Source organism: Oreochromis aureus, linkage group 3, assembly GCF_013358895.1.
Source record: "Oreochromis aureus strain Israel breed Guangdong linkage group 3, ZZ_aureus, whole genome shotgun sequence".
Taxonomy (NCBI): Eukaryota; Metazoa; Chordata; class Actinopteri; order Cichliformes; family Cichlidae; genus Oreochromis; species Oreochromis aureus.
Window position 1 is genome coordinate 106,297,625 of NC_052944.1, and position 20,456 is coordinate 106,318,080.

At 41.8% G+C, this 20,456-nt stretch overlaps 1 protein-coding gene across 2 annotated transcripts in view; it reads right to left on the reverse strand.

Moving 5' to 3' along the window:
- Positions 1-14,689: 14,689 nt before the first annotated feature.
- The window catches only part of LOC120438600 (muscle M-line assembly protein unc-89-like), a 51,038-nt gene continuing 45,271 nt past the window's right edge, over positions 14,690-20,456 (reverse strand). The window contains exons 8-11 of one of the 2 annotated variants that reach the window (XM_039608995.1): positions 19,440-19,619; positions 16,983-17,300; positions 16,456-16,515; positions 14,690-14,822 (exon numbers count right to left, since the gene is read on the reverse strand). In XM_039608995.1, the coding sequence (XP_039464929.1) occupies positions 14,788-14,822; positions 16,456-16,515; positions 16,983-17,300; positions 19,440-19,619 (593 nt within the window). In that variant the 3' untranslated portion in view covers positions 14,690-14,787. Of the gene's footprint in view, positions 14,823-16,455; positions 16,516-16,982; positions 17,301-19,439; positions 19,722-20,456 lie in introns of both variants that reach the window. The other variant, XM_039608994.1, reaches the window with a different exon arrangement.

Below are 20,456 nucleotides of genomic sequence, written 5' to 3' on the forward strand. Positions count from 1 at the left end.
GAGAGAATAGACAGACTGTTCCCTGTTTGTGAAGGACTGCTAGGAAAGTTTAACATAACTAATTGTCTGTCCTGAATCAGTCTTATTAGGTAATGTTCAAATAATGTTATCATTCCAGTGTTTTCAGTGTGGGAGAAAGTACTCAGGGCCTTCAAGTTACACACTATGAAAGGCAGCAACAAGTTTAATATTCAGAAACCTAAAGTATGTATCAGCAGCAGAATGGAGCTAAAAATAAATGTTTGTTTCAGTTCTATGAAGCTTTCAGTATTTTGGATTAGTAGCACTGCTGTTTGTTGCATCATATTGCTGTAATTGTTTATATGCTTTATATATTCTGAGGTAAGTTGATCTATAGTGTTACATCATATTCTATAAGCATGTTATGTGTTTACTTTCTGCCCAGTTTGACCCATTTAACAGAAGTCAGCCTGTTTAAGGCTCTGATATCTGTTCTGTATGACTTAAAGCAGTTATGACATGGTCTGATTTTCTCACCCAATAAAAGAATATTTAATATATCAGTCTGATCTTCATTCTATCAGAAACAGTTTTCACAGCTCGTACATTTTCTTTTTACACATATATGTAAGCATTGAGCCAAATTTAGTAATGCCAACATATTAAACAAACAACATTTGTCTCTTATATATAATACACCTATATATGCACTGTCAAAGATATTTGTCTTTGAGTGAAGATTTAAGGTGATAGGACTTATAAATAACTGGAACTTGAATCTTTACTGAAGCTCAGTATTTGACACAGAGTTCACTCACATGAATTTCACTCACATGTGCTGTACCAGTGTACCTGCACATGTGATGTGACAATAGAAGTTATTTGATTTGAGAGTTCAAACTCACTGCTGTAATAACTTATAATGATTAATATAATAACTATAATATTGGCCATATCATATTTACACTGACTTTAGTCTCATGAACAACATTAGCTGATTGTTATTTACTAGCTAATCTTAAATGACTGTTCAGTACAGATATGAAGGCCAACAATCATGTTTTACAGTCCTGTGGTCTCAACCTCAGATACTTATTAAATCACACAAAGCTGGTGTAGAAACAAACACACGAACAAAATATGTTCTCCTTCATTTCTGTCAAACAAAGCTGTATGAAACGTTTCCAGCGGTTGGTGTTATGGTTGCTAGGCAACCTGGGAAGCGCGACGGAGGCTAAACCGTCCCATTTCACGAGCCTCGCACTTCCGGCCTTAGCGGTCTTTGAGTACGCGGCCCTTGAAGATCGTTGAGGCTGCATACTTTAAGGCTGCAGCCCCTGAATTGGGATACAGCCCCTGAATTGGGATACAGCCGTAATCCCTCACCTCTAAACAGCTATCTTCTAGGAGACACACTGCTGGCTAATGATGTCATGTGATCAAACAGCGTAATTTAATTGGCTGAGAGCCGCTCGACTCGATCTAGTGCTGATTGCTCTGGCTTGGGTCATTTAAGTTCATCATTTTTGCAGGTGAATCTTTGCAGGTGAATTTTTTGCTGGTGAATATTTGACGGTGAATTTTTTGCAGGTGAATTTTTTTCAGGTGAATATTTGATGGTGAATTTTTGCAGGTGAATTTTGCAGGTGAATTTTTGCAGGTGAATATTTGATGGTGAATTTTTGCAGGTGAATTTTTGCAGGTGAATTTTGCAGTTGAATTTTTGCAGGTGAATTTTGCAGGTGAATATTTTGCAGGAAATTTGGAGGATAAAAATTCAGTGTTATAAATTCAATGTCTAAAAATAGTTGGATTCTGATGATACTATATTTCTTCCATACACACAGACATCATTACAGCACAATATTAAACATCAAGAACAAAGCTTGTACCTCATTTATGTGTATGCAACAATATTACAGTACGGTGTTTAATATGAAAGTAAACAGAGTGTTGTTACAGGCAGGATCACAGATCCATGGGTGAGAGTCTGAGAGCTCACAGGTCTGAATCTGAGCTTGAACACATTCATCACTCTGACCTGTTTGATGTGTCGGAGCTCAGCACAAACAGTTTTGCGGAAAATGTCAGGAAGGTGAGCATCATGTACTTTATTTCAATAAATCCTCACAGTGACAAGCTTCATATGAAGCCCCGCCTCCTATGACACGTCCTTCCCCATTTAGACACGTCACTTCGTGTCTTCTTGTTTTACTGTAAAAATGTACAAGTCGGCTTATTTCTAATTACTTATAATCAGCAGTTTTTGCTCATGCATATGAATGAATGTAATAAATGTGATAAATTTAAAGTATTAAATGTAATGTAGCATGATTACCATACATTCAGATTACAGTTCATGTCACACTGATATGATATATATATATATCAGATATATAACACATTCAGACCACTGGCATCAGCACACAGTGATAGGTTTGCAGCTTGAACCTATTCGCTGGAAAGTTGAAGACAATGTAATTACACAGCAAGCAAGACTCGAGTAGGCAAGTTCTTTATGTTTCACGTTGAAGCGAGATCGATCAACTGTAGACCAGACAACAAACGACGGAGGCCCAGAAAAGTACAATCAAACGATGAGTTTATTGACAACGGAGAACAACCGTCAGCATATGGCTTTTTGCTCTGACAAAAATACACTGAGTTCTGGTTTTATAGCATAGAGGATCACACCCCCACATACACGTCAATACAGGTCAAAAATACATTATGTCCAGTCATTGTTTACAGACAAGGGTACATCTTGTACATCTCTAATAACTATGAACAGACATATAACTTCTCTTTTTGATAACACCTTCCTTTTAAGGTAATAACTTCAAGCTTCAGGGCCTCTAAGGGCTAATAATGGACCCTCGTCCTCAATCACTAAGTAGACTGAATTGGTGCAGGTCTCAAATAAGAAGCAGAAGACACTTGGGCCTTCGCTCAGGCCTGCTACTAGATTTATGTGTATTGTAAGCATGCATGCAATTAACCTGCTATGTTCTCATCTTCCCTCAACATGTATCACCTGGACACTCTCACCAGTGAAGCTTAAAACCCTCTTGGATGGAACATCAACTCTAAACAAGCACAGTTATGCATTGTGTATAGAATAAACTCAACCTGTGAATAAAATGAATGTGATGACAAACATATTCAATGCAATATGAACCCTGTAAACAATATTACTGATAAAATAATACTGTAGAACATGTTATTAATGCATTTATCATAAGGCAGAGTATATGGCAGCAATAAAAGAATCTCTAAATCCCAACAACGTGCACGGGAGAGAACTGGACAGGCGCCGTTCCTTCGCTTGACCCCAGTTGCTCTCGTCCACTCTCCCGTAACACTGCTCTTTTATTGTGGTTACATGAATATGCATAGGTTCATTAACATATGACCTCGGTATACATGTGAACAAAGAATACCGTGTGTGTGTGTGTGTGTGTATCTGTGTGTGGGGCTCAAACTGTGACCCCAGGAAGACTCCCCAGAGCCGTCCATCTAAACAAAAGGCACTTAGCCTAAAACAGATATAGATACGTTTATCCTACCATAAAACAATAAGACAAGGTACGACCTCTCCCATGCTCCTAAAATGTGGGTGTGAAAGTCAGAGAGCTCTGGAATGCACACAAAGCTTGCAGACTATTAAGGATCAAACCTCTACCAATCTACACCTAATTATATACTTCTAAGCATATATGAGTAAATATTTCTAAGCATAAATGACAATAAACAATACAAATCTAACACACAGATATAACAAGTACATGCATGATCATAAAATTTTTCTCTGCTGTTTGTTAAAAGCAAAAGCCGATCTTCTCTGAGGCTTTGATGGTTGCTGACAGTCAGCAGCTTTGACCTTTGACCCACATGAAGCTTCAGCGTTCATCCACAGAAGGTCTTGCTCCATACTAACATGTGACACAGAGTCAGGACGCTCCATGGCGATCCATCAGAACACAAGGAAACACTACAGCAGCACCGAGGAACAACACTGAAGGATTCACTTCAGGTTCATTCCTGCTGTGCCAGTTCACAGTGAATTCCACCTCAAGGTGCTTCATAGCGCACTCAATACTTTAAGGCAAAGACACTAGAGCATTAGAGCAAACCCCAACAATCAAGTATCTCAGGGTTTTGTTCACAGATGGAGACAGAATGAAAAATAGATGGATGGTTTTGTTTTTACTTGCTGTTCACCGTGTTGTGTGTCTCGGTGAAAGCTTTGTTGGAGGCTGATCTTTTGGTTTTGGTAGTTCTCTGTCTCTTTTTTATAATGTTCTGTCTGTTTTTATGGCTGTTAATATCCTGATCATGTTCATTCTGAAACAACATCAATGAAGCACCTGCAAATGTTGCTGTAGCACCGCTCACAGCAGGGGAATCACTTTTGCACTCCAGTTTTGTCTAGACCAGGGTGTAACAGGAAGTGAAACGAGGAGGGCAAAGAAACACTCACCTGATCCAGCCCTAATTATATGCTTTAGTTAGGGCTGGATCAGGAAAGAAAGAAGGAAAGTTTGAAGCCTAATCTTGAAAGTAGAGATAGTGTCTGTCTCCCAAATCCAAACTGGAAGCTGGTTCCACAGAAGAGGGGCCTGAAAACTGAAGGCTCTGCCTCCCATTCTACTTTTAAATACTCTAGGAACAACAAGTAAGCCTGCAGTGCGAGAGTGAAGAGACCTGAACACTGAACAGAATCAGAATACTTTATTAATCCCTTGACTACGTCATGATCCACCTGATTCCTGCGTACAGACAGAGGCTGAAGCTCTCCAAACCTGTCATGAGGACTAAAAAACTGTGGAGCAACAAGTTGCTGGAGGAGCTTGGCACATGTTTACAGATGATACAATGAGGGCTGCTTCTAACAGGATGAGTTCATGGACACTGTCAACTCCTATATCCACTTCTGTGAGGACAGCATTGTGCCATCACACACCAGGGTGAGTTATAATAATGACAAACCCTGGTTTACTAAACTCAAAAAGCTGTGGCTAGAAAAGAGAAAGGTGTTTACAAGCAGAGACAGGGACTGCTACAGAAAGGCCAAGTACAGGTTCAGTAAAGAAGTGGACTTGCTAAACACCAGCACTGTGAGAAGATGCGGCAGCAGATCTCAGAGAACGACTCGGCCTCTGTGTGGAAACGTTTTAGGAGGACTCAAAACTAAAGACTAGAGTCACGTGGGCGTTGCAAGCAAGATGGCAGCTGGCTAGGAGTGCTCCTTCCACCGACATGATAATGTACTGAATATTGCAAATTCGTAGCTTATATTTTGGATCTTGTTTTTTTTTTCTCAACGCAAGCCGTGCTGCTGTCGTCTTTGTAAAGAGAAGTAGCTCGAGACAGCCATGGCTCCGAAGCAAAATAGGGAGAAACTCGGCACCCGCAGTGGCTTGCAAGATGGGGGTGAACAACAAGGCCAAGCGGAACAGCGAGGCCAGAAATCTCCATATGCAGACAACCTGCTGACTGAAGTATTAAAAACTGGAAGTACGCTGCAGACTGTCGCGGCTGATATTACTTCGATTAAGACTAAACTGATGGAATTAACCACCGCAGTCACGGATGTGCAAGAACGGGTTACTGAGGCAGAGTCACGCATTTCTAGCATGGAAGATGTTACAGCACGGCTGCAGACGGAGGAAACAAAAATGAGCAAACGGTGTGAGGTTATGTGGGATCGCATACAAGCCCTCGAAAACTACGGCAAAAGGAACAATGTAAGAATAATTGGATTAAGAGAAACTGTTGGTGCTGACGGGGCGTTGCTGAATAGCGTCCACAAGATGATGGCTGAGGGGCTTGGATTAAATATGGATGACCTCGAGTTTGAGATTGAGTAATCCAACTAAAAGGGAATACACCTTCTACTCTCATTCTCACAAATCCTTTTCTAGATTGGATTTTTTTCTGGTCTCAAATACTCTGCAATACAGCTGTCTAACAAGTTGTGATATTAAGAGTATTGGGTTAACTGATCATGCAGCAGTGGAATTGTGTATTAAATTAGGTACAGAGAACAGAGTAGGATATAGATGGAGAATGAATGCCTCCCTTTTATTGGATAAGTCCTTTCTGACCTTACTTGAGGAAGACCTCAAATATTTCTTCCAAATTAATATTGGAAGCACCAAACACATAGGAACAGTGTGGGAAGCTTCTAAGACATTCGGGGGTAGCTAATAGCATATGCTTCTAAAAAGAAGAAAGAAAGTTTAAATAAAATCCAAATATTGGAAAAAGAAATCAAATATAAAGAAAACCTGCTTTCAGGGGTTTACACAGAGCAACTATATAGGGATATATGTGGATTAAAATTTCAATTGAATGAGATATACAACAAAAAAGTTGCATATTCTATGCTTCGCCTGAATACTACATTTTATGAAGGTGGTGAAAAGAAAGGTAAAGTATTAGCAAGACAGGTTAAAAAACAGGATTTCTCAAACTTCTTTTCAGCTATTAAACATGAAAATAATTTGGTCACATCAATTAGAGAAATAAATGGGATATTCAAGAATTACTACAAAAGTTTATATACATCTACTGTTTCAGGAAATCAAACAGGTGAAAACCTTTTTCTGTCTAAACTGGACCTGCCCAACCTGCAACAGGATCAAATGGAATGGCTCGAGGGTCCGATTACTGAGGCAGAAGTCAGTGTATAAGCCGTGAGACCAGTTTTCCCGTGCTTCACTCGCGTAGGTCAGTTTGAAGAAGAAAACAACTCCACGGGACTCCGATGTGAAAAGATGTAACAAAAAATTTATTCCACAGTTTGCATCTTACAGGAGTGGTCAGGTTTAACTTCAAAACTTCCTCAACAAAATAACCTACTACGGTAGGAAAACCGTGTGGCTCTGTTCTACCCTGCTGCCGCGTATAGCTTATACCGTCTTAACTCTTTTTCTCTCTCCCCCCTCCCGCACCGCATGCGTTAATTTGCATACATAGGTGATGCCCAGATTTTACTATAAACACGAGTCTTTAAGGCACATGTATTCATGATACTACGTAACCAAACCAACACAGCAATAAAATAATTTTAGTTCCACCATAAACATGCATTTACTTCCTAAATTATTAATTACACAAACAAGCTTAACAACAGCGAAATATAAATACTAAACATATGAACTATCTTAACTTGGCTCCCACATACCGGCCCCTAATTGTGACTCTATTACACAATTACCAAATTAAACTTGTGGAGCCAAAGTACACAAACTTCAGTCTCTGCGGTTGATTACGTCAGTCCGATTCCTGCAGAAGGCAAATCCTGGGCCTGTCCAGTACACTCGTTTTGGTTTTGATCCTAACCTGCCGCACCATTCCTGCCTTGTCCGAGATGGTATGGATTACTTTCCCTGTAATCCAAGAGTTGCGTGGGGCTGCATCGTCAACAATAAGCACAATGTCTCCAACCAAAAAGTTGCGAGATGGATGGGTCCACCTTTGCCTCTCTTGAAGCTGCGGCAAATATTCCCTTGCCCATCGTTTCCAGAATATTTCCGACATGTATTGCACTTGCTTCCATCTTCTTCTTGCGTAGAGATCTTGCCTGTCGAACAGTCCGGGAGGAAGAGATGGTTTATTCCTGAGAAGCAACAGGTGATTGGGAGTGAGTACTTCCAGATCGTTTGGATCGCTGGATGCTTTGGTTATTGGCCGACTATTAATAATGGCCTCTGCCTCACACAGAAGTGTATGCAGGCTCTCTTCATCCAGTGTCTGCAGCCTCAAGGTAACGTTAAGGATTTTCTTCACTGACTTGATTAATCTCTCCCAGCCCCCTCCATGATGGGGTCCTGAGGGAGGGTTGAATGTCCACTGAATGCCTTGTTGTTTTAGGTGGTCTTCAATTTTGGACACATTCCATTCAGCAATGGCTCTTTTAAGTTCACGCTCTGCACCAATGAAGTTAGTTCCATTGTCGGAACGAAGGATCTTTATCTGGCCTCGTCTGGCTATGAAGCGACGGAGAGCATGGATGAAGGAATCTGTGTCCATCGAGGCTGCCATCTCCAAGTGTATCGCACGAGTAGTTAGGCAGGTGAAGATGACTCCATACCTCTTCACCGCATGCCGACCACGTTTGATCTCGTGACGGACCAAAGTAGTCCACTCCGCAGTTAGTAAATGGAGGGTCATCTGGCAGAACTCTGTCTCGGGTAGGTCGGCCATCTGCTGCTGTCCTGCAACTCCATGCGCACGCCCGGCAGGCAATACACCTAGCGAGTATTTTTCTTACTGCAGAGTTGGCACCGGGTACCCAAAATTTTGTTCTCAACTTGGAGATAACATGATTGCGACCACAATGAGCCAAGTTCTCATGTATTTCTCTAAGGATAAGCTTTGTGACGTGAAGATCCTTGTTCAGGATTGCTGGCCGCTTAGACTCCTCGGGTAGAGCCGCTCTGCTGAGTCGCCCTCCGACCCTGAGGATGCCTTGTTCAAGTACTGGCCTCAGTTTGAAAAGACTACTAGTCCTCTTTACCCCTTGACCTTTAGAAAGCGCGGTGATCTCTTTGGGAAACGTCTTCCTTTGACAGTAGCGAATGATTGCTTCTTCAGCCTTGGCAAGGTTCTCTACAGTTAGCTTGTTGGTGTCCCCTTGAAACAGGCTATCCTTGAAACCTTTCATATCCCTCTCAACTTCAGGTTGAGCTTTAACAGCACTCAACTCCTTCCTTTTGCGACACAGTTGCAGCAGAATGCTCTTGACTTTAAGCATCCATGCCACTGCCCTTTTAAGCTTAAACCAGGATGAGAAGTACTGCAGGAACTCCAGCACTACATCTTCACATTCCTTGATTGTACTAGCACACACCAGGTTACCCTTTACCTCTGGGTCATCTATAGTCAGGCCTTCAGCTGGGTGCACCTCTTCTGGCCACTCTTCCATGGGTTTGGTGAGAAAGTCCGGCCCCTGTAACCATGTGGGACTGCATGAAGCTCTCTGCTTGGAGCCCCCTTGACGCAAAGTCGGCAGGATTCAGTGAGGTGCTGATATACCTCCATTGCTCTGGACTGGAGCATTTCAAGATTGCATCCACACGGTTAGCAACAAAGGTACGGAATCTACTTGTTTGATTGCTGATATACTTGAGTACTGTGGTACTATCTGACCAAAATACAGATGGTTGGAGTGGAAGCTGCAATTCAGATGCCAGAACCCTGTCCATGCGTGCTGCCATTGTTGCTGCGGTAAGTTCCATGCGGGGAACTGTAATGGGCTTAAGTGGGGCCACTCTTGCCTTTCCCAACATGAATGCGCAGTAGACTTCGTTACGGCTGTTCCTCTGTTGCAAGTAGCTTACTGTACCGTAGCCCTCTTCACTGGCATCAGCAAAGTGTTGCAGCTGATTGTATACTGACTCTCCAAAGCCCACAGGTTTAAAGCATCTTGGAACGCTTATGTTCTCTAGCTGGTGGAGCTGGGTCTTCCACTTGAGCCACCTGTGAGCTAGGTCCGCAGGTATGATGACATCCCAGCCAACCTTTCTCCTGCAAAGCTCTTGCAGAATCTTCTTCGCTTGAAGCGTGACCGGTGACAAGATACCCAGTGGGTCGTAGACAGAACTCACAATGGACAAGAGGTTCCTCCGAGTGGGTGCCCTGTCCGGCATTACAATCTTGAACCTGAAGCTGTCAGATTGAATACACCACTGGACTCCCAGCGCTCTCTCAATGGGAAGTGTGTCCTGATCCAGATCGAAATCTTTAACCTCTGATGCCCTTTCTTCTTCTGGAATAGCAGACAGAACTGCTCTGCTATTGCTTATCCATTTTGTGAGCCTGAATCCACCCTCTGACATACAGCTCTAAGAGTGTGGTATAACTGTATGGCTTCCTCTCCTGAGCTCCCAGCCTTCAAACAGTCGTCCACATAGAAGTTGTGCAGCACTGTGTCGACCGCTTGGCTGTTGGCTGGATCTCGGTTGTCTTCAGCACATTTGCGCAGAGCAAAGCTGGCGCAGCTTGGTGACAGTTGCACCGAAAATGTGAACCACCATCTTGTACTCCACCATTTTCTGAGTAATGTCACCAGATGTCCACCACAGGAACCGAAGAAGGTCAGAATCTTCATCAGGCACCTTTACTTGGTGGAACATTGCTTCCACATCTGCCATGATGGCCACTTCTTCTTGTCTGAATCGGATAATTACCCCAAGAAGGTGTACTGGTCAGATTTGGTCCTTGTAACAGCTGATCATTTAAGGTGGTGCCTTTGTACGATGCTCCACAGTCAAAGACCACTCGAAGCTTGTGTTTCTTGGGATGGTAAACTCCGTGGTGCGGTAGGTACCAAACCTTTCCATCGTCACGACCAAGGTCCTTTTCTGGCACTTTCACTGCGTAACCTTTGGTTATGATGTTACTCATGAAAGCCGAGTATTCTGTGTGGAATGGAGTATTCCTCTCCAACTTCCGCTTTAGGTGTAAGGCACGTTGCTCAGCCACTTTGTGGTTGTTGGGCATCTTAATGCGCTTGTTCCGCAATGGCAGAGCGATGCTGTAATGTCCGTCCACAATAGTAGCTGACTCTGTCGCTATCTCCAGAAACTGCAAATCCTCTCTTGACATTTCTTGCTTCTCGTTTCTTTCACACTCAGGGAAGTCACATTTAAACTGCTGGTCCCAGAGTTCGTCCAATTTGCTAACTGATATACGGTTTGCTGCAACCTGAATCAGTCCGCATGCTGCCCTTTGAGAACTGCTTCCTTGGAGGGGTTCACTGATGGTCCAACCGAGCCTTGTCTTCACAGCATATGGACCGCCATTCTCGCTGGCTATAACTTGCCAAGGTTCGACAGCTTTAGGCGCATTAGCCCGATTAGCAGTCCAATCTTTGCTTCAATCCTAGGTATAGACACCTGCTGAAGGTAGGTCCACCTGTTCACGTAGTCTTGAGAAGGAGCATTGTCGGCAGAAGCAGGAATGTCACTGTGACTGTACATTTCTGGCAACTCAAAGAAGTCGTCACTGTCTAAGCTGCTTACTTCCAACCCAGACACAATGTGGCTACTGACGACCTTTTCTTCTCCCATCGTTTTCAGCAAAATGTTTGTCTTCCTGCCAGTCAAGTTAAGCTCATGCATTAACTCTTCAGTACAAAAGCAGGCAGTACTACCAGGGTCCAGAAAAGCATAAGTGTGTGTCACCTTTTGTCCTCTTTTAGGTTTCACTTGGACTGGAACTATTGCCAAGATGTGCTCTGTTTTCTCTGCATCGTGAGCAGGTGCTTCCATTTCAACAAATCCATTCACGATTGACTCTGTTTGGTCTTCTCTTTCTAATGATTCCACTTCAGAAGCTGCCCTTTTGCTTGTAGCACTGGGCTTAGTCTTCATGTGTAACACTGTGGGGTGCAGTTGTGCACAAACCTGACAACTTGCCTTTTCTTTGCACGAACTACTCATGTGTCCCTGCTTAAGACAGCTGAAGCATAGTCCTTTAGTTCGCATGAAATCAATCTTTTCCTTATGAAGTGACTTCCTCATCCTCTTGCACTGTTCCATGGTGTGCTCTTCACCACGACAGAAGAGACAGGGTTTGGAAAATGCACACCCCTGATTTCCGCTGACCTTGTTCCTTTCTTTAGAGGGTACGTCCTGTGTAGCGGTGATAGTTGCAGCTGTGGTGAATCCTTTTCTGATTCCACTTCTCCTTTGCAACCTCTCATCCACTTGCCCTCTAACTTGGACCTTTAAGGTGCTGTCCTTTATATCGCCGAACAATGGATGCAAAACTTCTTTGGCCTGCTTATTGACAAACTCCGCCAGATCTGCAAACTTGACTCTCGTTTTCCTTATCTAGGACCCCACAAGCAAATGTTCTCCACCTTTCTCTCAGCTTGTACGGAAGCTTGGAAACGATAGCACGCATGTTGGCCGTGTTATCCAACTCCTCCATGTACTCCACATCCATCATTGCATTTTGACATCCAGTAAGGTAGAGGCCGAAAGCATGCAGAGCCTCTCCATCATCTGACTTGATGGTTGGCCAGTTAAGAGCCTTGTGAATGTATGCCACTGATATCTTGAAGGCATTTCCAAAGTGCTCTTCCAACAGTCTCTTAGCCGTTTGATATCCATGTGTGGGTTCCATATGAAGACAACTGCGTATCAATTCTCGTGGTTGCCCACTTGTGTACTGTTCCATGTAGTACAATCGATCCTTGTCGCTCTCTGTTCTATCCTCCACACCAGGTTTGGTCCACACTTTCTAAACTGGGTTAAAGTACTATACAAAGAACCAAAGGCTGCGGTAATATCGAATGGTCTGGTTTCACCTTTTTTTAGTTTGTCACGTGGAGCTCGTCAGGGTTGTTCTTTAAGCCCCCTTTTGTTCTTAATTTTTATAGAAACATTGGCAGTGAGTATTAGATCAAACAAGGAGATTAAAGGCGTCATAGGTGGGCAGCAGGAACACAAACTCCTCCTCTATGCTGATGATATTCCTTCCATTATAACAGACCCACTTTTATCAGTGCCGCATTTAATGGACACCATAAATGCATTTTCCGAGGTGTCAGGTTATACTATCAACTGGGGAAAGTCTGAAGTAATGCCACTATCCCCACTATGCTATCCATACATGGTAGAAAAATTTAATTTTAAATGGGTACCTAGAGGGATGAAGTATCTTGGGATTAGGCTAAGCCAAGATATGGAGGACCTACCCCAACTTAATTTTGACCCAGTCCTTCTAAAAATAAAAACAAATATAGAAAAATGGGGCAAATTAAAAATCTCATTGTGGGGCAAAATAAATATTGTAAAAATGATCATAGCTCCCCAATTTAACTATGTAGTAATGATGTTACCAATTGCGATACCGTCCGGATGGGAAAAGGGCAAGAATCAAGCGAAGTAAATTATATGCTCCTAGAGAGAAGGGTGGTTTAAGTTTACCTGATCCAAGATTATATTCAGTCTCATTCAAGATGGCAAAATTGGTTAATTACTGGGGAAAAAATGCAGCCGGACAGGAATGGCTAAGTATAGAGTCTGAGATTTATACTCCTTTTGATCCAAAAGGTATGTTGTCTCAAAGCTGCACTTCAACGAACCCAATTTTGTTTCATTCTAGCCAGGTTTGGCTCAATATACATAGAACTCTTGAAATATCACCTCATGTGCAGTTTTACTCATCTCTTTGGAACAATCCAGCTATTTCTATAGGGAAAAATATTGTGTTTTGGAAATTGTGGCAGTCTCATGGCATAAATGTTATTAGCAACTTATTTAAGGATGGGGAAATTATGTCCTATAGAGACCTTGTTCAAACATATAAATTGGAAGGGAAGGAAAATTTCTGGAGATATTTGCAAATTAGACATTGTGTGACGTCGAAGTTCAGAAGGGGACATGAAAATCTTGTTCTAAATTTTATAAATATGCCTCAGGAGCACCACACAGCATCATGTTTTTATAGGTTGGTAAACGATAATAGAAGTGGGGAATGTTCGAATATTAAAACTTTGTGGCAGAAAGATTTAAATGCACCAATTTCAAACGAAAAATGGATGGGCATTTTGGCGGAAAATGGGATTTATGTTAAGGAGGCGAGGAGCAAATGCATACAATATAAAATTCTGTATAGATATTATCATACTCCAACAAGATTACATCGTATGAAGCTTATGCCTGACTATCTCTGTTGGAAATGTAAAATTGAGGCAGGGACTTTCCTACATTGTTTTTGGGAATGTTCCCTTATAGCTCCTTTTTGGAAGGAAGTCGTCACACTCTTAAAAGGTTGGTCAGGATTAGAAGTGCCCTTAACTCCTGAATTGTGCTTGTTAAGAGACCGTTCTCATATTCCAAGAATTCATAATAATATTTTTACGGTTGTTATGGTTGGACTGGTAACTGCATCGAGGATTATCCTTAGGCACTGGAAGACTACAGCACGTCCTGAGCTAAAAGACTGGATCAGAGCAATGGCAGAGACTGCTTCCTATGAGTCCATGCTGAGTAAACTTAAAAATGATACAGAAGTCAAAGATGAACATTGGGACTACTTTTGGAGCTATTTGAAGCAAAAAGGAAATCATGACCATATTATCTTAATTTGAAGGACTTAACTGTGACCATCGGTCCAAATCTTACTTAACCGTCAATTTTATTTGCCTACTTCTGCGTTTCTTCTGTTGGAATCCTTTGTTATTTACTCTTTTCTTTCCTTTAGACTTGTAAGGGCAGGGGTGCACACCAGCAGGGTTTTTTTGTTGTTGTTTTTTGTGGGCATTTCTTTTTTTGTTTGTTTGTTTGCTTGTTTTTGTTTTGTTTTGTTTTGTTTTTCTCTCCCTCTTATACAGGTTTAAGTATATGTTGCAAAATCAATAAAAAACTTAAATGTCAAAAAACTAAAGACTGACTACAAGTCTGAAACCCCCTCTCCACTGACAACTTCTTCTTGGCCAACACCGTCAATGATTTTTACTGCCGTTTTTATGAGCCATCAAGCAGCCTTCAGACCTCCACCAGCCCCAACAATAGAGACACCTTGGACACTAACTTTTGATTAAAGTGTTGTCTTCCAGTATGTTTCGCACTAAGTACCGAAGAAATTTCCTAATGTTGTAAATCTGCTCAACGTTTGGCAATAAAACCCTTTTCTGATTCTGATCCCTAATAAATTATGTAACAGCTGTTGACAGAGGAAGATCAAAGCTTCTTTAAACTGTATGAACCACAAAAAGCAGAGGGTCTGCTCTTCATCTGCTCGTCATCTGCTCTTCATCCACCAGCTCCTCTTCATCATGTTTTACCACCAGAGGAATTGGGGTTTTTATTTTTTCCTTTCTGTGGAACTCGTCAGACGTCCTGTAGGAGCAGACAGAGGAGAGTCAGACTAAGCATCAGATGGATCCAGTCTGGTCTCATATTGACACACATGTAACATCACATGGTCCAGTTTCACAAAGAGAAGTGAAAAATCAGCTGCATGGGAGATTTTTGGCAAATTTAATGTTTTTTTAGGGTGCTGAATCCAAAAGTTATGTCCATTTCTCTCCATCATGTACAGTGTTTTTTGCAAAACATGAGGAGTTTACATTAAAAAAAGTACAACAACGATAAAATAAAGGACACATATTTTATTACAATTAACTATGTATCATTGTTCTGAGATTCCTCAACTTCCGCTATGAACAAAATAAACCTGTTGGGACATGATCATTGCTCATCTGATCATCCTTACACTTTCTATTTTTATGTCTCTTGAGTCTCTATCTTAGAAATACTTGAATTAATGTAAGAAATCATTATTGGATATGGTTTTCTGACTCAAATATAGAACAGCAGATTTCAGTCTAAAAAGGGAAATTGTAAACTTTATTACACTAAAAACATGACTTTTGCCAGACAACCTGACGAGATGGCATTTTTAAATACTTTTTCCCAGTTTCAGTCAGAAAAAATCTATAAGAAACAGTAAATCAGTCCAGCAGTACTGGAGGAGGTCCAGAGGTGCACAAGGAGGCCACCTTAAAGATCTGACACATTTAAATCAGGTCTGGTTTTATTTCCATCATCCTTTAAGGAAGGTTTGGATTTGTAATGTCACTGTAATATTCACATCATGTCAGTCACCTCCACACTGAACATTTCACACCAACTTTAACAACAGGTGAAGAACAAGATGAACAGAGAGAACGAGGGAGGAAGAGGACATGATTCAGAGGAAGGAGGGAGGAAGAAGACAAGAGGAAGACAAGAGGAAGAAGAGAGGAAGAATACATGACTCAGAGGAAGGACAAAGGAGAAGGGAAGGAACAAAATGCATAGAATTAAGGCCGCGGTTAGCCTGCGACTTTTGCATCCCCCAATTTTGGGGCAGGAATTGGCCGGGGTTTAGTAGTCTGTTGGGGCATTACATGGGGATGTGTGTACTGTGTGGAGAGTGGAGAGTGGGTCATGCCATTCAAGGCATCATTTTTGCAGGTGAAGAAAGCTCTCTGTGGGGAACCACTGCTCCCCACTCCTAACTTTTCACTCCTATTTGTCCTGCAGACTGACATTTCGAGGGCTGGGGGCCATTTTGTCCCAGCAGGTAAAAGAGGGTCCACCAGCCAGTGCTCTATATTAGCCTTTCTCTCACATATGTAGCGTGAGAGAAGGTATAACACTGTAGAAAAGGAGTGTCTGGCTATTCGGTGGGTGGTGCCGGGGAGGCAGGTAAGGCCACAGGTGGTGGCATTTAGACTTCTCACAGTCTCTTCTTTTTATAGTGAAGCAAGAGGAGTGCCAGCTCTGAGCAGAGACTGTAGCTGTGCATAAAAACGTTGGGAAGCTGAACTGTGAGCACATTGTCTGTGTGTTGGGTCCATGTTACAAGTACATTACTCAGAGGAAGGAGAGAGGAAGAGAACAAGAGGAAGGACAGAGGAAGAGATATTTTTAATAGGAAGGAGAGAGGACGAGTACATGACTCAGAGGAAGAAGCTCTATCACTGACCTGTGGATTTCTTTGTATGTTGATTTTCGGCAGCCTGAGTTGTGGTAGTTTTATTGTCTCCTGTGGAGCAGACACACAGAGTCTCAGCTCAGAGTCCTGATGTAATTATTTCCACATCAGACACTTGAACACATCACATGACTCTGAACATGTTTGTAAAATACTGGAAACCAATCAGTGACAGTGATCAGAGCTGCCAGCTTCAGTTGTGTTGGAAAAGCAGCGATCATCAGACACACGTCAGTGAGTGTGATCCTCCATCATCTTCTCTGTCGTGTAACGAGCAGCTCTTCACTGCTGTTTGTAATCAGTTATTCTGGACAAACAGCTCTTACAGCAAACCTTCAATGATTCTACATATGTCACATTCCCATGATGCATCACAGGCTGTTTGATTGGATCGTATTCATTAACATAACATTATCTAATTGGATAAAATATTTAACTTTGAGCTGAACTGCTTTTCTGTGAGAATTCAGTGTCAGTGGACACACTAAACACTTTCTGCAAACAGCTGTAACTCTCACCTCTGACACTGAGAGTCACTACTTTCTGTAGCAGCATGTGTCCATCCTTGTTGTAGACGGTGCAGGTGTAGACTCCACTGTCAGTGAGGTGGAGGTCTTTCAGGGTCAGACTGAGGTCTTTAGTTGTCAGTGGGTCTTTCTTCATCTCAGTGCGCCCTTGTATGTCAGGCTGACTCTGGCCTCTCTGATACGTGTGGACCGTCACATTCTCATGTCTCCACAGCAGAGTTACATCCACAGGCAGGTTGTCTTTGATTCTGAAGGGCAGAAGGACAGACTTTTCCCCCTGGGTCACCTCCACCATCTCCACCTGCAGAACTGACAGCAGAACATGAACACAGACAGACATCAGTGAGGTTGATCCTCCATCATGTCCTCTGCTGTGTAACCAGCAGCTCCTGTTTTCAGTGTTTCTCTGACTTGGAGCTGAACTGCTTGTGTGTTGATGTGAGAGGCTGCACAAACAGCTGTGCAGCTTTCTGCTGGTAATCAGTCAGACTTCTTTCTGGTTGCTGTTTGACTTTGTGACTGACTGTGTTCATCACTTTTATGGATAGAGTTTGTAGGTGCAGTGAGGGGTGGAGGGTGTTGGGTTTGGTGGTGTCAGGATCTCGTGTCTTGTTGCAGATGATGTGGTTTTGTTGGCTTCATTGAGAGATGACCTCCAGCTCGTTCTGGGCACATTTACAGTTTAAAATGTGAGAAAGATCAAAGTGACTCTGAAGCTTCATCCATATGTTTCACATTTTAATTCTCTCTCATTTAATGAGCAGAGAAGGTTTCAGCAGCTCAGAGAGGCTGTAAGGGGACGGCTGAGGTGGTTCAGCATCTCATTAGGATGTTTCATAAATGTCCAACTGCTTCACTCAGAACACAGTTTGACCTCCAAACAGAAATCACTACACTCTGAAACTCTCTGAACACTGAAATTAAACCCTTAAAATCACACGACCAAATATTTTACTGTACAGAGCTGACAGATGGACCAGAGGAGACTTTAATACTGACTGGTTAGATCCATCCACCAAACATAAACTGTTCTTACTCAGCGACCTTTGAACCTGAGGTCCAGTTCTTTGGCTCTAACCTGTAATGATGACAGAGGTTTTTCACACAGTAGAAAAAAACAGAATATTTATGTTGTTGGAGTCTGAAATTTAAACCAAACTCTGATTCATCCTGTACTGTTCCAGATGTTGTTTTTATGTAATGTTGACTCTTTCATGACCTTTTCTGCCTATAATCGACTAAACTAAAAGTATATCAGAATCTCACTGAATCTCATCTTCATCCTGTTAGAATTAGACACAGCTGACTGCACAATGATTTAGGCTTGTTTGGTACATCATTCAGTAGGTGGAGGGACTTTTTAATCCATCACAGTACAGCAAACTAACATGTGAGCTTCAAATGAGCAGTCCTTCCCTTTAAATCTGAGCTCCCTTCTTCCTCTCCTGTCCTGTATTTCTTAGCTCTCTTTCTTTTCTCTCTGTGTGTGAAATGAGCAGTTGAACCTTTAGCTGCAACACACTGTGAGTTCAGTTACTGTCGCATAAACCAAAAAAACAAAACACCTGCCTACTTATAACCCTTGATTTAATATCTTCTTTTTATGCAAAATCTCCTGGTGATTAATAAATGAACAGCATTTCCCTTCATGTGTTTCTATTTAGGCTCAGATCGATTTGATGTTTGGAGGCTTGAAGTGATGTGAAATAATAAGTCGACCCAAAAGCATTAAAGCAAAAGTAACGAGGATGTTTTGAAAATACAAGTAGAAACTACAGATAATTTTTTTTATAAATGTTGGGAGTAAAAGTAAAAAGTAGTCAGAAAAAAAAATATTCAACTAAAGTACCTGAAAATTGTACTTAAGTACAGTAAAGAAGTATTTGTACTTTGTTACTTCCCACCTCTGGGTATAGGTAGGTATAGTAGTATATGAAAGTATATAAATATAAAACAAGCTCAAACTGAAAGCTTAAACTTAAAGAACACAAAATTCTGTTAATTTAATATGAAATATATTTGTATAAACAAACATTAGACTGTGACACAGTCCTACATATCAAACTGAGAAAACAGTCTGCTCTGATGGTGGACTTGTTCTGTTTTCCTACAGAGCACCACGTCATCTTCTTATATCAACATCTGCCAGTCTGTGTACAGGGAATGAGGAAACCCCGTTCATTTACTGAGATCAACAGCAGACTTTCCAGTGTAAGACTTCATAAATATGTGAACATGAGCTGACTCTGGAACAGCTTCTATACAATCATGGACTGTAAAACAGAGGCAGGAGCCACCCTCTCTCTCCTGCACTGTACGGCTCAACTCACATACAGCAAACCTGCACTGATTCTACATATGTCACATTCCCATGATGCATCACAGGCTGTTTGATTGGATCTTTTTCACTGAGGATTTGTAATGTGGATAAACAGATGTTACTCTCACCTCTGACACTGAGAGTCACTGATTTCTGTAGCAGCATGTGTCCATCCTTGTTGTAGATGGTGCAGGTGTAGACTCCACTGTCAGTGAGGTGGAGGTCTTTCAGGGTCAGACTGAAGTCTCCAGTTCTCAGTGGGTCTTTCTTCATCTCTGCTCGTCCTTGTGGAACTTTCTTGTCTTCATGTTTCCACTCCACTGTGACGTCCTGAAGCTTGATATCAGTTGTAAATGGCAGCAGGACAGACTGAACCCCTTTAACTGTTTCCACCATCTGAACCTCAGGAACTGAGAGGAGAATATGAGACAGACAGACAGATGTCAGTGGTGGTGATCCTCTTTCCTCTTTCTTCTACAGTTATTTTAGTTTTATATTGTCAGAGTTTTATTTAGTGTGGATTTTTACATTTGAATTCATTTTAGTTTCACTGAGTTTCCAGAGTGGGTTTGTTCCTTTCACTTCAGTTTTAAGTTTTAATTTAGCTTTCATGACTTTCAATCTTAGTTTTAGTCTTTTTATTTTTGTTACTCTTTCATTTCATTCTCAAATTACTTACATAACCCGGTCTGCTTACTTCTTACTTACTTACTTACTTACGTAATATTAACCGACTCCATCCCTTCCTTACTCCCCATGCTGCTGCCATCCTTGTCCATAGTCTTATTGTTAGAGTGAATTGTTAATGTTTGTCATTTTTATGCTTACCATCCATTTCTACATTGTTTAACTGTGGGATGAAAGCAGTTCCACAGTCCCCCTCCCCAGATTCTTGAGTTTTTGGGTGAGGGGCTGTAGGTCTGATTACAGACACATCCTATCTGGAAGGTCTGTTTGATGTAAGCTTCCTGCCCAGCAGGAGGTCTCTCTCTCTCTCACACACACACACACACACACACACACACACACATATATACATACAGTGCCTCGTCTTTGTAACCAAGGGGGGTTAAGAGGGGAGGTACGTGTTGTAAACTATTGTGTGAACTGTAACAGTTTGTCAATAAATAGCTGCGAGGGAAGCT